Raw genomic sequence first — 17,701 nt, 5'->3', positions numbered from 1 at the left:
ATCCCTGACATGTGTCTCTCTCTGAGGTTTCTACATTCTTTTTATCCTTTTAAAATGTTTTTTTTAGTAGTTTTTCCTTACTATTGTTAAGGGTTAAGGGCAGAGGATGTCAGACCTTGTTAAAGCCCTATGAGACAAATTGTGGGTGATAGAGATAATAATGTGGCGAGGCTCACTTTGTGACAACAAAACCATATTACTAAAACCCAATTTTTTAATCGGACATAATTCCAATGCTAAGATTAAAATGATAATTTCTCAGACATATACACTCCTGATCAAAATCTTAAGACCAGTTAAAAAATTGCATGAATTTGCATTTTGCACTGTTGAATCTTAGGAAGGTTCTAAGTAGAGTTTCAAAATGCAAAAAGAAGAAATGGGAACAAGAGCCCAAAAGTTGTGAGCAGGCAATTTATTGAAAACAACAATTTAACTGAAGTAGGCTGTTCATCAGCTGATCAAAAGTTTAAGACCACAGCTAAAAAAAACAAAAAACCCTCCTAAAACAGAAATTAAAGTGTCAAAAACGGACTCAGTAATGAGTAGCTCCACCATTATTGTTGATCACTTCAAAAATTCGTTTTGGCATGCTTGATGCAAGTGTTTCCAAAAGGCTAGTCCGAATGTTGCGCCAAGTGGTGAAGATGGCTTCACGAAGGGCATCCACTGTCTGGAACTGAAGTCCATTTTTGTAAACTTCCCTTGCCATCCATCCCCAAATGTTCTCAATTGGATTAAGATCAGGGGAACACGCAGGATGGTCCAAAAGAATGATGTTATTCTCCTGGAAAAAAGTCTTGGTCAGACGGGCATTGTGAATTGGAGCGTTGTCCTGCTGAAAAACCCAGTCGTTACCACACAGACGAGGGCCCTCAGTCATGAGGGATGCACGCTGCAGCATCTCCACATAGCCAGCTGCTGTTTGACGCCCCTGCACAACCTGGAGCTCCATTGTTCCATTGAAGGAAAAAGCACCCCAGATCATGATGGCGCCCCCTCCACTGTGCCGCGTAGAAAACATCTCAGGTGGCATCTCCTTGTCATGCCAGTAACGTTGGAAGCCATCAGGACCATCAAGGTTAAATTTTTTCTCGTCAGAGAATAAAACTTTCTTCCACCTTTGAATGTCCCATGTTTGGTGCTCCCTTGCAAAGTCTAAACGGGCAATTTTGTGGCGTTGAAGGAGACGTGGCCTTTGAAGACGTTTCTTGTTTTTGAAGCCCTTCCTTCGCAGATGCCGTCTGATGGTTATTGGGCTGCAGTCAGCACCAGTAATGGCCTTAATTTGGGACGAGGATCGTCCCGTGTCTTGACGGACAGCCATTCGGATCCTCCGGCTCAGCGCCTGTGAGATTTTTTTGGGTCTACCACTTGATTTTTTTGTTCCATAACCCTGAGGATCTTTTAAGAAATGCTAAATGACTATCTTACTGCGTCCAACCTCAGCAGCAATGGCACGTTGTGAGAGGCCTTGTTTATGCAGTTCAACAATCCTACCACGTTCAAAGACGGTGAGCTTTTTTGCCTTTGCCATCAAGAGATCTTTACAGTGTGATTACTTGACAGGAAATGACATGGAATCCAAATTTTTGCACAGATTTGGGCTTTTAAAGGCTGTGGTCTTAAACTTTTGATCAGCTGATGAACAGCCTATTTTAGTTAAATTGTTGTTTTCAATAAATTGCCTGCTCACAACTTTTGGGCTCTTGTTCCCATTTCTTCTTTTTGCATTTTGAAGCTCTACTTAGAACCTTCCTAAGATCCAACAGTGCAAAATGCAAATTCATGCAATTTTTTAACTGGTCTTAAGATTTTGATCAGGAGTGTAAGTATCATAGCAAATAGATCTTTCATATCTTTTTCTATCTCTTCTATCTCATATTGTCACCAAAACCTTTAAATAAAACAAAATACTAAACTAAGAAAACAACAGGTGTCTGTGCTACATCATGAGAACAGGAAATAATACCTCATATTCCTGAGAGAAGAGCAGTCCGTCGTTGGCCCCGAGTCTCTCTATGTGGTCTGCCAGGTCAGAGACAGGGATGGGAGGATGTTCCCTCATTCCTGTAGTGACAGGTGGAGCAGTAAGTACGGTCCATCACACACACACACACACACACACACACACACACACACACACACACACCAGAGTGAAACAATGCTGCAGATTTATGTAGAAAGCTCAGAGGAAACTGGCCTAAATGACTTGGAGTGATAGTGGGACTGCTAAGTGCTCAGTAATCGGATGATGTCTGGCTGCGAAGCTCTTTCACAGCTTTTTTTAAAACCACACTAGTGATATGAGTATCATTGAGCATGCTGACTGGTTAAATAATTCCCACAAATCACTACGTCAGCAGATTGGATCATAAAGGTGGTTAGGGCATATGAGTATGTGACTAAGTGATTGTAACATTTCATGAATTTTTGTTTTTAATGCACATTTCATTTCAGTTCTCAGTTTGGGTGACCATAACTTGCTGACATGAACAGAGCAGAGGAAAAGGTCGTTCCGAGTTTAAGAAGAAGGCTCATTTCAAATTGCTGTAAAACAGAAAGGGAAGGAGATGGGAATGGGAGGACACATTAGTAAAACACAGCAGGACTGAAAACTAACTTGGAGTGTTGGGACAACAACTGAGGGCACTGGAACCTGTCAGAGAAAAACCAGGCAAGACAGGGGGTCAGTTAGGAGAAGACAAGTGAAAAGAATAGAAGACAAGGAGCACTGGATGTCTGTTTCGACCTCTGAACTCTCATGTGGTTTCATTCATGTATTCGCCCTACCATGGATGAAGTGGCTTGAGTTTTTAGCTACATCATTGTGGGGGCTCTAAGGAAGCAATGCTGGTCAGTTGGTGGTTATCTGACAGTCCCCCCGGCTGTCATATTATGACTATTAGATGAGCGATTGAAGCATAATATATGAGATGATCCACTGTTACTTTCCTCTAGTATCATCGTCAGATCAAAATAACTTGTTTTAATGGCAAAAATCCTGCACCACTAAAAATACTCCTTCTCATCTGTACTCTGGTGGGTGAGGCAAACCTAAACCTAACCTGGTAAACATTTTACTGAGCTAGGACACTTAAAAACTTAATTTTAGGGCTACTAAGTTTTGGAAAGATGGATGAATGGACAAAATATCATTACTTTGTAGGGGTGACAAAGAAAAAACTGACTGTAATTCATCTCAAAACAGGATCTGTTCCTGAAACCTAAGCAAAGAATGAAGAGAGTAAAAGACCTATTTCATCCGAAGTGACTGAGAAATTTCACGTGAACTGGTTTAGGGTGCAGTTTAGAATTAGTTACTCATGTGAAGGGATTATTTATGATTAGGAGTCATAGTTTGACACTTGGGCAGTAGGACAAAAGTACAAAAACTGAAGCAGTAAGTGGATCTGCCAGTGCTAAAACAACAAGATAATTTGGACAACTACCAGTGTGCCTGCAGACGTCTGTATGAATAAACATGAGCTTGTACATACTGGAAACATTTGCTTGTGTGTCAATACCTTGTGTTTGGTAGTTGAGCCTCCTCATCTCCACAGGATCTGTGGAATGGGCCAGCAGTGAGTCTTTGACCCCTGCCATGTGCTCATCCTTGGCTGGAGACGTTCTTTTCCTGAGGCGACGTGGTTAGAGAAGGATGAGCAGCAATTACTTATATTTTAAAACAATCATACAGAAAATAAAAACCAAAAAATGTGGAAAATACAATAAAAGACAGCATATGATCGTCCATATATGCTGAACTACCATATTGAAAAACAAAATCCCCTTATATCTTGTATTGGCAGGTAAAAAGCCTTGCAGCCAAGGTGACCCCTTCTTCAGACGTAATAAAACAACAGAAAAAAACACATCATGCCTACATGTCTGCAAGCCCTGACATTAATATTCCATTCGAAACAGCGTCATTTACATGACTGTAACAGACTGGGTCTATTCATAATTCATACAGCAAGTAAATTGTCTCTTGTCTCAAATACACTTTCCAGTCTGTAACAGGTTTTAAAATTACGAGCTAACCTCTGAGCTTTAACAATGCAATGAACACTGACTTGATATCTATAAGATCTGCTGGAAATCTCTATCTTCATAACATGAATTACACACACAATAGAAAGCAGGGTAATTCACAGTCAGCATTTGAAATGCATTCTACATAATTCCCGTCCCATGTGCCCTCCCCCCACCCCAACCCAGCATCCCATTAAAAACAACAATAAATAAATAAATAAACATGTAATGCACTGTGCTATGCTAAAGATATTATGAATAGACCCAGTCTGTTATTTGGGTTAAATTGTCATAATATGTAAGAAAAGGCCTCCATATCTTTTCGAATGTGTCTGTAACTCCCCTCAGTGTATATTTAATCTTTTCAAGCCTCAAATAGAACATGATCTCTTTAAGCCATCTTGTATGAGATGGTGGCACCGGTCCCTTCCAGTTAAGGAGGAAAAGGCGGCGATCTAGCAGAGTGGTAAAGGCGATCACAACATGCATGCCAACCGATCCTACTGTGCCTTCAGGCATCACCCCAAAGAGTGCAATGACAGGTTGAGGTTCAATCGTCATGTCATAGATGTCGCTAAGCGATGCAAAGATTTTCTCCCAATATGTTTGGAGGCTCGAACATAGCCAAAACATATGTAACCAGGTTGCAGTGGCTAGCCTACATCGGTCACAAGTTGGATCAGTATTAGGGTATATTCTTGCTAATTTCTCTTTGGTGAAATGGAGACGATGAACTATCTTAAACTGTATTAGACCGTGCCTAGCACAGGGGGAAGAGGAGTGAACCCTGCCAAGGATTGAAGCCCACTGACAATCAGCAAATGAAAGGCCTAGGTCTTGTTCCCAAATTGTCCTTAGGTTATTCAGAGACTGTGGGTTTTTGACTTCCCTGAGAGTCCAAAAGTGTTTTGTGGACTCATCAGTCACCCACCCCTCCATCAACATAGGGGTGAGTAGATCATAGGGTTGACTAGATAATGAGGAGTTGTGGACTATCCCTTTAAGCCCCTTTTCCACTGGTCAAAAAATCTGGCTTTTGTCTGCAATGTGAATAGATACAATCGGCATTTACTCTCTGGTCAAATGACTCTGCAGAAGACACAGGTTGTTATCTTCTCTGGCTTCATTTGGCACTGATGTACAATATACTGCACATGAAACCTGGGTGATCACACAAAGTTTAGCAAGACAGCGAGGAAAGAGCATGATTACGTTTTTGGTGCATTTGTTACATTGAACATGTCAAACTGGGAATCTTTTTTTTGGCCAATCTTCTATGGGCATAGGAAAGGTCAGTCACGTTTTTAGCAGGTTAACTAGAGTATAAAAACCCTTATATACCCACTGACTTTGGTGAAAAACAGGTATTAAAGCAATGTTACTGTAAGCTATTTAGATGTGTCAATCACTGAGGCTCATAAAGGCACTACAATGTTAATCTTTCTGTCCGATATTCTGATATTTAAAAAATCTCTAATTATCTTAATTATGTGGATGGTCAGATAGTATTGCTGCCAGTTGAAAACCACTGCTGAAGTACATCATGGAATGTAAGAGTTACAAAACAGTTCTGAAAATGTGGACTTTATTTTAATTTTAATTTTAAATAAACTAACTAAGCAAAAAAGAAAAAGACACAGATACCAAACAGTTGATATTTGAATGTGAAAGAAAAGAGGATGACGAATCGAATATTTAACTTTAGACAAAGTGGGGCTATTGCCAACAGTGAGGCAGGACTATTTCAAAAACAAAAGTGCTTTCAGTTGAAGATGATAAGTGGAAGAAGACAGCTCAGACAAGCTGGCATGGTGGTTTTGAAGTGTAACAGAAGCAATGAGCACCTCTGATTTGTCATTCTCACTGAAAACATGCAAGGATGTGCAGAGACAGGCCGGTAGCTGTGAGGTTTAGTGACATAGGAGCAGAGTCACTAACCTTTCTTGTTTGCTGTGTCGACAGGAGGCAGGCAGACAATGAACCACAGAGCAGAGAGACAAAAGATTAATTTCAAAGTTGTCAGCCGCGGATCACCACAGAGTGTCAGTGTTAACAGAGAACTTTACTGTCCTTGACTGTGCTCTTCAGCTGATCTTCAGCAACTCAGCAGCTTCACACTAATAAAAATCTCACCCCACAAAAATCTGTGTTTAAAGTGCCACATATATCAATTTGTCACATTATGTGATTTATGTATGTATGTCAGTGATGTGTTAAGTGTACAAGCTACTGGATGATCTGAATTTCCCACAGGATTAATAAAGTATCCATCTATCTATCTATCTACAATGGATATGGTGAGTTTCACATTCACTTTAAAGGGACACCATATAAAATAAAAGTAGGTCAACTTTGGTGGGAAAGCAATTAATTTTATATATATAATAAATTGTGTTTATTTATATATTCACATTTAACAGATTAATGGAGAAGGAGGAGGAATATAAGGTTTGTCAGAAATGGTGTAAGTCAAGATTTGTACTTTTAAAGTCTGATTTAATACTGGGCTGACATTGGCATATATGGAAAAGAAAATTAGTAAATGAGTGGTGAAATGTAATGAATGCATACCCATTGAAACTAAGGTGCCATATGCTTTTTGATCCATGATCCATGAGTCACTAAAAAGTCATGAACTGTGGTGGATTCAAAACATGATGAGTTGTCCCCTCAGAGTGAAGGGTCACTCTGAAGTTATGTTTACCTATGATGGAACATGTTCTTCTATAACAGTGCTTCCATCAATGGGGCATGAGAGCTCCCTGAATAGTTTATTAACAAGATGTGAATCAACTTAACTGAACACATATGTCAGAATGGATCTATACCAGGGGTTTTCAACTGGTTTTGTCCGGGGGACCATCTTTCTGACTAGAAAGTATTCCGCGGCCCACTGATGTGCCTACGCGCGCGTGCCTACGTGTGTGTGTGTGTGCGTGCGTGCATGTGGATAGAAGGAAGTTTTAACATTTGGTTTTCCATGTTGGTTTTATTTAAAAACCTCAAACAAATCTAGATATATCTACTTAACAAATCTAGAAAAATCTGTGTAAAAAACAACAAAAATTGTTGATTTTCAGTGCTTAAGAATTGAAAACAAAATTAAAATGCAGTTTGTAGTTGTACTGCATCTCAGAGCCATATGTACATCAATATATAACATTCATGAATTAAATGTACAGATGTGTAGCTGACATGTTGAGAGAATGTTAAAGTAACAGTGATCAAAAACAATCATGGTTTGTGCCAATTGTAGGGGCGTGCTTAGGCCTGATTTAAGCTAGTCTATTCATTCTGTTGGGAGAACTGCTACTGGATAGACGTAAGTGTTATAACTCTCCTAAGAAATTGTTTCTCAACCAGCGAACGTGGTAAAGTTGACTGCTTTTGCAATTAATTGTTTTGGCTATTATGCCAATTTATTTTTCTTATTACAAAGTATTTGTTTTTCGCTCTTTTGTTTTATTTACAGTTTTTCACAATTGCTTTGGCTCATTTCACGAAACAGAAATGACATTCTCAAAACAACACGTGCAAACCTCCAAACCACTGGGCACTTGTTCACAACAGATTGGAATATCTCATTCCTTTAATCAAATTGCAATTGTATTAGCACATCCTTGCAATGACAAGTACAATTTCCAACAGCTTGCACAAATTTCAAATGATTTAGCACACCTTTGCAAACGGTTAGGTACAATTGCCTTCAGTTAGCCCAATTACCAATTGAATATATATTGCTGGTGAAAACTGACTGTCCCTTCTCAGTCAAGTGGTTGTTCTCTGCAGAACACGTTGGCATAATTTCATTGTTTACATCATCACCTGCACAATAGTTCACTCCACTGTCAAAATCTTACAGGCACATTATACCATGAAAAACATCATGGTATATACTGTAATGAGGATATCTTGGATCATCGGCTTAATTTTCAGGTGCAACTAGAGCTTTAGTAATGAAGGTTGAGTTTCACACATCTGATCACCAGTCACACAGTAAGTTTACAGTTTTTCTTCATTGCTTTGGCTCATTTCACAAAACAGAAATGACATTCTCAGAGCTCTCAGTGCAATTGGCAAAATAGCCCATATGGTTCAGCACAACTACATAGATCACCTTCAAAAGGTCATATCTCACTATATCAAATTTTAGTTTTGATGTGCTTATTGTTTGAAAGTATATTGTGCTGTACACATTTTCTGTTACTGTAAGCACGATGTATGGCAATTACTGTAACAATTTCCATGGCAGTATGAGTTCAATAAACATATTTTATGTGAAACCTTGGATAAATCTTTTTTCTATTTGATACACATAATATTCTGGAAAGAAAACATCTATTGTAACCATTCAGTGACCATTCAAGGACTGAGCCAAGATTGAAATGTGCACATGAGGGATATTTCTATGGTCCACTGCCATACTGACAAAACATCTAAACATTTTGACCTGTAGTGTTTAAACAATGCCAAAGGGACTTTTCATTTTGGGGGCACTGACTATTTGTATGAGAAAAGGATTTAGTTTTGACTGATGAGTTAACTGTTTTGGTAGAGATATGACCTTTTGCAGGTGTGCTAAGGAGTTTTGCTGAACCATCTATGTTATTTTGAGAGATGAGCCACAGCAATCGAGAAGGAAATTTTCATTTTGGGGGCACTGACTATTTATATGAGAAAATGATTTGCTTTTGAAACTTGAGTTAACTGTTTTGGGTGAGATATGACCTTTTGAAGGTGATCTATGTAGTTGTGCTGAACCATATGGGCTATTTTGCCAATTGCACTTAGAGCTCTGAGAATGTCATTTCTGTTTCGTGAAATGAGCCAAAGCAATGGAGAAAAACTGTAATATTTTCATTATTAATTCTGCCCTTTTGGGCCGTCTTTTTGGGAAAATAAAAAATTCCCATCACACAAACTACATCTCAAACACCTCCTGAGAGTTTTTCTACCTAGGTCAACCGCTCTTCTACATCTCCCCTTTAACATGCATGCACAGGGGAAAAATACTGGCAGTTTGTAGCCCCAAGCCAGTTTCAATATTCCCCTCATCAACTTTATATTATTTTAGACATATTTTTCTTATTTTAGATATTTTTCAATATATTCAAGAGTAATCTGGAAATGTGTTGAAATATCAAAGTTAATTTTGCGGACCCCCTGTAATGTAATTTTTTGTCTTAAAGTTGAGTTGAAACATTATTAAGCCTTTGGGAACTCTATACTGATCCTTCATTTGCTTCAGCTGTGATGCATTTATAAACCCCACCCATTAAGGTATTCAAGGTGAGTTGCAATCATGGGAAAGACAAAGGAGCTTCCACAAAAGCTGAGAGAGGAGATTATTTCATCACACCTGAAAGGCCTTGGGTAGAAGAAGATTTCCCCCAAAAATTATATTCCAAGAGACACAATTGGGAATATTATAACGAAGTTTAAAACTGATGGAGCAGCTTCAAACCTGCCTGGCCGTGGAAGAAAGCCCAACATTTCATCAAGGATCCTCAGCAACTTAGTCAGAACAACTCAGATAAACCCCTGTTTGACTGCAAGACACCTACAGGATGACCTGATGAAGGCTGGTACAAGTGCGTCAGTGGCAACTATAAGACGTGCACTGAATAAAAAAGGACTTCATGGCCGGCTTCAAGACACACTCAGCTCTTGACCACAAGGAACGTCAAAAGTTGACTAGAATATGCCAGGAGAAATTTGGATAAGACTACTGAGTTTTGGGTGACAGTTCTATGGACTGATGAAACCAAACTGGAACTGTTTGGACGTATGGACCAGCGGTATGTCTGGCGTGTGAAAGGTCAGGCTTAGGACCAGAGGAATACCATCCCCACAGTCCAGCATGGAGGTTGGTCAAAGATGATGATGGGCTGTTTTTTTGCGGCAGGAACTAGCAATCTTTATTGTGTACATGGCATCATGGATTCACAGAAATACCAGGCCATTTTAAAGAGGAATGTGATGCCCTCTGTTGACAAACCTTGGTGATCATTGGACTTTCCAGCAAGACAATGATCCAAAGCAAAACCTCCAAGTCCACCAAAGCTTGGTTGAGAAAAAGATCCTGGAACGTCCTGGAGTTGCATTCACAGTCACCAGATTCAAATTTGATTGAAAATCTTTGGTGGGATTTAAAGAAGGCAGTTGCAGCATGGAAGCCATCAAACATCACTGATCTAGAGGCTTTTGCACTTGAAAAATGGGCAAAGATTCCAATCGAGAGGTGTAAAAAGGTTGTCCGCACTTACCAACATTTTTTTTTTGAAGGTATAAAAGCTAGAGGATGCGCCACAAAGTACTGAAGCTGGGGGGTTGAATAATACTGCACATGCACATGTGTTGAAAGAGTTACATTTTTCATTTGAACTTCAAAGTTAACTCAACTTCTGTTGTCAAAATAACTAAAATACGCATCAATGAATATCCTTTGTTGTTTGATGAGGTTTTTTTTGTCATTTATTGTCATTATCTGTCATCCACATCCCTATAATGTCTATTGAGGTGAGGGGGTTGAATATTTCTGATTGCAACTGTATACCCACGAAAACTGAAGCTGTTCTTTCTTATCATAATGAGTCAACACCCTACTAAGATCAATTTAAACCACACTGTACTTTTTCTGTGAAAACTACAGCTTAATATTTAAAAAGATATTTTCATAAAAATGCATCATGGGCTGAGAATATTCTCTTTCATAAAAGAGCAAAGCCCATCAGCCCTTTAATAACCCATCAGCAGAACTCTAAAATGCATCTGTAGACAACTCTAAATGCATGTTGTCTACAGATTTAACTGGCTAGAGAGTAGTCAGACACTCAATGAGTGAAGTAAAAAAAAAAAAAATCTCCGACAGGCAGAGACGCAACGCGAGTCGCTTTCTACCAGCACCACGTCTGAACGAACCCACGTTTAACAGAACTCTACTGGTTAATAAGTAAGTACAAACTGAAATAAAAACAAACTTCAAGCTGAAGAAACCCTAAACGTTAACGGAAAAGACCCGCGAACCTGAGTGACTGAGAGACAGAGAGCTGTTCTGTGAGTGAGTGAGCAGAGCGGTGTGTGAAGGGGAGGAGCGCTGTGACGCTGTGTGAGGATTTTCATTCAGTCCGAGCACAGATATTGACTCGTATTACTCGTATAATACTCGTGCTCGGCAAAAGTGCTTTATCCATACCGGATACTCGTTTCAGCCGAGTATCCGGCTCATCTCTAATAAATACGTTTTATCTGGATTAGTTTTGCACCAATATAATTTTCCAGTACAATATAGTTCATCATCATCTTCATAATTCAGGTTTCTGCAACCATATTTTAACTCTATAGATACAGATAGATCACACAAACTTTAAGGCTTGGAAGTAAATTTTCATAGTGTGCTATAACAAATGGAACCCACTTTTTGACTGGAAGATACAAAAAAATCCATTTAAAAAGCCATATTAGTAGGACCATGTTGGCAGTAGTGTATTGAAGAGCAAGTGACTTCAGTCAGAAAAGCTTTCCTCCCCAAGAGAACAAATTCTCAACCATGAAACAAAAGAACAAAAAGAGTGTTGCCATTTGAGCAGAGTAACAACCACATGGATGTCCCTGTCAGCTCAGTCTGCAAGGTATTTCACCCAAGACCAAGAAGCACAAGCCAACTGTTAGCCTGGAAAAGCAGGACTACAGGGCAGCTGACAGCCACTTGCTCCCATGTGTCATGGAGGACCTTTGTCCTTGGGCCCGCTCAGCCAAGATGAATGTCTGTCTGAACTCTAGAACCATTTCTTGCGGCGTGCATCTTCAGTTATTGTCCTCTGCTGCAATGAAGAAACTGTCCCTGGTCTCTCTCTGTGTTAAAATAATAGTCCATATAGATGACATGAGGAACTTAATGGGCATACACTGCAATACAAGGTCCACTCAACTACTGCTATCTTCTTTTATAACAGATGACAGAAAAGATCTGATATGTAGATAATGTATATGTGGTATACCCCAAAATATTTTATTTAATTACTTTAATAGTAATTTTTATTTAAGGTTATTCTTAATAATATCATTATCATTTTTAATCACCGCATTATTAATGACCGCAGCATCCAGGCGGAACATTTGGCACGGGAGCAGTTGCACCCCGTACTGTCTCTTTTGGGGTAACTTCCGCCCACATGCCAGATGCTGTCTGGATAAAGAAAAGGATGCATCGTGTCATTTTTGCTGTGCATTCTTCCTGTTGTCTACAGATTTAACTTTGCTGCTGTGGTCCCAATCTTGGGACCCGTAACAAATTTTGGGGGATCTCTCTCCACAAGAATCATCAAGGGGAGCAGATCCAGTGATATCAGAACCACGAGGCCAAGGCGAGGTGACGTGATTGCAGCCGTGACAACAGCTGGTGGGTGTCCGAGAAGGGAGATCAGAGTCCAAGGAGGGTCTTCATTCTTCCAAAGGAACCGCACTGCTGTTTCATCACACACATCATGTCCACCGCACGCAAAGAACTCGTATGGAACATCAAAAAGAACTTGTTCAAACTCTCGGGCAGCGACAGATACCAGCTGGCACGGGACATCGCAGCTGACAATCCAAGTACACCCGACCTGAAGTCCGACGATGAAGATGTTTGTGTTGAATATATCTTTGACTATATTAACTCTGATACTTTACTCAGTTCTGAGGATGGGGGAATGAGTCAGTTGTTAATGTTGAATGATTTGATACGTGAGATAATTAATGTTCGTACTACAGTTGTCATTACAAATGGGGTAACTCAGGAACATGAGACACTCACAGCTACATCAGATAACATCATAGATCAAGCTCCTGGGTCACATGACGCTATCAGTGATATTTCAAACACCAGACATGATACTGCTACTCCAGCAGCCACAGTCCAGAACATACAGGACACTAACCGTAGCACAGACACCACCAGTCAAACTGTGGACCAGCTCCAAGTAATGCATGATGAGTTAGGCAAGAGGCTACAACACTACAAAGGGCTTCCTAAGGCCTCATCTTGGTGAAAAGGCCGGTACGGAACTGTTCCAGGAACTAATGTGTGCCAAACAAAGTGAACAAGAACCGCCTCAACAGTTTCTGTATTGCATGATTGGACTCAAACAGAAAATCCTCTTTCAGTCAAAGCAGGCCAACACAGACATTCACTATGACCCGAGAACCATCCAGGAAGTTTTCCTCCACACCATCTACCAGGGCCTAGGGTCTGAACACACAGACATCAGACAACAGTTGAGACCACTCCTCTCAAACAATCAAGTGGCTGATGAAGACATTGTCGGTCAAGTTATGAAGATTCTCAGCGACGAAAATGAGCACCAGCGCAGGCTAGGTTATGGTCTCCGACAGAAAGCAACACATTCACAAAGTGTCCGAGTGGATGAAATAGAGCAGACTGCGCACAAGAAAGAACAACAGACAATTCAACAGCTCAGTGCTCAGGTTGAGACTCTGACCAACATGGTTGCAGCTTTAATGGACCAGCAAACGACAGCTATGCACATAACCCACCCTAAGTCCGTTCCTGTACATATGCTTGGTCAGCCGCAAGCACACAGCATTACATCCATTCCCAGACAAATTCCTCCTTCCACACCAGGCCAACCCTCTCTCACAAGGAAGGGTAAAATACCAATCTGTACCAACTGTCTACATCAGGGCTTAGAGAACTGTAACCACTGTTTTGTATGTGGGGACCCAGGACATCGGGCTGTTGGCTGCTTAAAAAGAGCCAGGCAGCAGGGAAACGGGAACCGACCTCTGTTGAGGGACAACCAGAGGCCGTTCGAGAACTCCAGTCCCAACCAATAACCCCCACGCGTAAGCAGCATGACTCAACACGCCAAAGATGGGACAAAAGAGCTGGTGACACTTTCCCCAAAGAAACACCAGAAACCCCTGACATGACGATACGCACAGCACCACTGATAGGCAGGAAAAGTTTGCTCAAATGTTTTATCAGTGGCTATGCAGCTACAGTGTTGTTTGATTCTGGCTCACAGGTTAGCATCATTGACAGGTCGTGGAGAGAGAAATTTATCCCCAATCACCAAGCACGACCACTAGAAGAACTCCTTGACCAAGGGGAAAGCCTTAATGTATATGCGGCCAATGGACAGTCAATTCCATACGACGGATGGGTGGAGCTTACAGTCAACCTCACTGGAAACGACAATCCAAACCTTGCAATTCAGGTCCCCTTCCTGGTCAGCCAGCTCAGTCTCCCTCAGCCTTTATTAGGAGATAATGTTCTCCAGGAAATTATGAATGGACAAGAGTCTTCAACTGATGCACACGCCACTATTATAGGTCTCCTTTGAAGAGCCCTTGGAGTGGAAGAAGATCAAGCCGAAGCAATGGTTAATTTCATTCAGGCCCAAAAGAGACCAGATCACAGTTTGGCAAAAATCTGAGTAGGCAGGGAAGATGTGACTATCCCAGCTGGAAAAACACTACGTGTACGGTGCAGAGTACCACCTAGCTTCGATGCCTATGACTCTGTTGTCCTATATGAATCCCCAGAAGAAAGTACTAGCTTAGAACAGCTTAGTGTGGGGGAAGGCCTCTTAGAGATCAGTAAGAACAGGTGGCCTTTTGTTCATGTTCATGGCCTTTTGTTCGGGTTGTCAAATGCACCAGCAGCCTTCCAAAGAAGCATGGAGGAAATGCTTGACACGCTTAGGGATGAGTGTTGCATCCCATATCTTGATGATGTCCTCTGCTTCTCGAGGTCTTTTGAAGAGCATGTTGAGGTGCTGCGCCGTGTACTCCAAGCTCTACAGCGCCACAGGGTTAAGTTGAGGCCAGAAAAGTGTGAGTTATTTCGCAAAGAGGTCAGGTACGTTGGTCGGCTAGTGTCTATAAATGGCGTGAGAGTAGATCCAAAAGATGTTGAGGCAGTTCAAGCATTGAAGGAGAAAACTCCACAGACAGTAGGAGATGTTTGGAGGCTTCTAGGTTTCCTTAGCTATTGCCGAGCATACGTACAAGACTTCTCACGTATAGCAAGACCACTATATGAGCTGCTTCAGGTAAAGCCCAATTCAACAGAACCCAAGCCTGTCAAGGGGAAAACAAAAGGGGCCTCAATTGCTTTCACGTACCCCAGTGGAATGGAATAACCAACACCAGCAGATTCTTGAGCGCCTAATAGACATGCTAACCAACCCACCAGTGCTAGGATACCCAGACTTCAACCAACCCTTTATACTTCACACCGATGCCTCTCAACAGGGTCTGGGAGCAATCCTCTACCAGAAACAGGACGGAAAGATGAGGGTGATTGGTTATGGGTCTCGCACGTTAACACCAGCAGAGCAGAGTTATCATCTCCACAGTGGTAAGCTTGAGTTCTTAGCCTTAAAGTGGGCAGTGTGTGATCAATTTAGGGACTACCTGTTTTATGCCCCTCACTTCACGATCTTCACCGATAACAATCCCCTGACTTACGTTATGAGCACGGCTAAGCTTAATGCAACAGGACATCGCTGGGTTGGTCAGCTTTCAGACTTTCACTTTGAAATAAGATACAAGCCAGGCAAACTGAATGTTGATGCAGATACCCTTTCTCGTTGTCCCTATGATATCAATGCCTACATGAGTCAGTGTTCAGAGGGATGGTCAGAGGAGGCAGTGTGCGCCACCTGGGATGGTGCTAGGACAGCCCAGCAGGGGGAAGTAGCATGGGTAGCCAGCCTTAACATCACCTCTCAACAGCAGACAACCACAGAACCTTTCCCTGTTATTGACCATAATGAACTGGTAGACGAGCAGTGAAAAGATCCTGCCATTGGGAAAATTTTAGAGTTAAAAGAGAATGACACAGAACTGACTGACGACAGACGCAGGTCTCTGGACAAACACAGGTCTCTGGACAAACACACAAGAAAACTCTCAAGAGAGTGGAGTAAGCTGTATATAGAGAATGGGCTTCTATACAGGAAAACACATGGTCGCAGACAGCTAGTCTTGCCAGCCACCTTTAGACAGACAGCCCTCACGCACTTGCACGACAACATGGGACATGTTGGTGTCGAGAGAGTCCTTAGTCTTGCAAGAGAGCGTTTTTATTGGCCTTTTATGAGTAAGGACATTGAAGAGTACATCACCAGAAAGTGTCAGTGTATAAAGCGGAAAAAGCCAGCTTTAAATGACAGAGCACCTATGGGAAGTTTAAGCTCAAACTCGCCTCTTGAACTCGTTTGTATAGACTTTCTTCACTTTGAGACCAGCCGGGGTGGATACGAGTATATCTTGGTGGTAGTCGACCACTTTACTAGGTTTGCCCAAGCATACCCCACCAGAAACAAGGCCGGCAAAACTGCTGCTGACAAGATTTTTAATGACTTCTTCCCTCGGTTTGGATACCCTTCTAAACTGCACCATGATCAGGGCCGGGAGTTTGAAAATGAACTGTTCAGAGCTCTCAGACAGTTTTCTGGCGTGAACCATTCCAGGACCTCCCCTTATCATCCACAAGGCAACCCTGCAGGGAGGTTCAATCGAACTCTGCTGCAAATGCTCAGAACCCTAGGTGAGAAAGAGAAAGAGAGCTGGAAGGATCACCTGCCTCATGTCCTTCATGCGTACAACTGTACCAAACACGAGTCGACAGGCTACTCGCCATATTTTCTGTTATATGGTCACCATCCCCGTCTTCCTGTTGACCTTCTCTTCGGGTTGGTGGCAGGGGAAGAAAGAAAAATACCAACAGGTTACGCAGAAAAATGGGCAGAGAAAATGGTCGAGGCCTACAGGATAGCGAGCACAAACAGCCAGCAGTCAAGTGCTAAAGGCAAACATTATTATGATAGAAGGAACAGAGGTGTGACTCTTCAGCCAGGTGACCGGGTCCTTGTTCGCAACGTTTCGCAAAGAGGAGGTCCATGCAAACTGAAGTCCTACTGGGAGAAGACAATCTACATCGTCAGAGAATAGCTTGGTGATAACCCAGTCTATAAAGTGAGTCCTGAGACAGGGGGCCGGCCAATCCGCACTCTCCACCGAAACTTGTTGCTTCAAGTACAGTGCCTTGCATAAGTATTCACCCCCTTTGGACTTTTCTACATTTTGTCATGGTATAACCACAGATTAAAATTTATTTCATCGTGAGTTTATGTAATGGACCAACACAAAATAGTGCATCATTTGGAAGTGGGGGGAAATATTACATGGATTTCACAATTATTTACAAATAAAAATCTGAAAAGTGTTGAGTGCATATGTATTCACCCCCTTTACTGTGAAACCCCTAACAAAGATCTGGTGCGACCAATTGCATTCACAAGTCACATTTGCAAGTCACATAATTAGTAAATAGGGTCCACCTGTCTGCAATTTAATCTCAGTATAAATACACCTGTTCTGTGATGGACTCAGAGTTTGTTGGAGATCATTACTGAACAAACAGCATCATGAAGACCAAGGAGCTCACCAAACAGGTCAGGGATAAAGTTGTGGAGAAATATGAAGCAGGGTTAGGTTATAAAAAAATATCCAGAGCTTTGAACATCTCTCTGAGCACCATAAAATCCATCATAAGAAAATGGAAAGAATATGGCACAACCTCAAACCTACCAAGAGGAGGCCGTCCACCCAAACTGAAGAGTCGGACAAGGAGAAAATTAATCAGAGAAGCAAC

General features: G+C 41.5%; 1 protein-coding gene across 1 annotated transcript in view; it reads right to left on the bottom strand.

Moving 5' to 3' along the window:
- Nucleotides 1–17,701, bottom strand: part of ptprfa (protein tyrosine phosphatase receptor type Fa) — a 231,113-nt gene that overhangs the window by 24,688 nt on the left and 188,724 nt on the right. Inside the window, 2 exon segments of the mRNA XM_053430630.1 lie at nucleotides 1,973–2,070; nucleotides 3,528–3,637. Coding sequence (XP_053286605.1) covers nucleotides 1,973–2,070; nucleotides 3,528–3,637 — 208 coding nt within the window.

Source organism: Pleuronectes platessa, chromosome 9 (genome assembly GCF_947347685.1).
Source record: "Pleuronectes platessa chromosome 9, fPlePla1.1, whole genome shotgun sequence".
Lineage (NCBI taxonomy): Eukaryota > Metazoa > Chordata > Actinopteri > Pleuronectiformes > Pleuronectidae > Pleuronectes > Pleuronectes platessa.
Note: the sequence above shows the minus strand (reverse complement) of the source record. Positions and strands in the feature narration are given on the sequence as shown.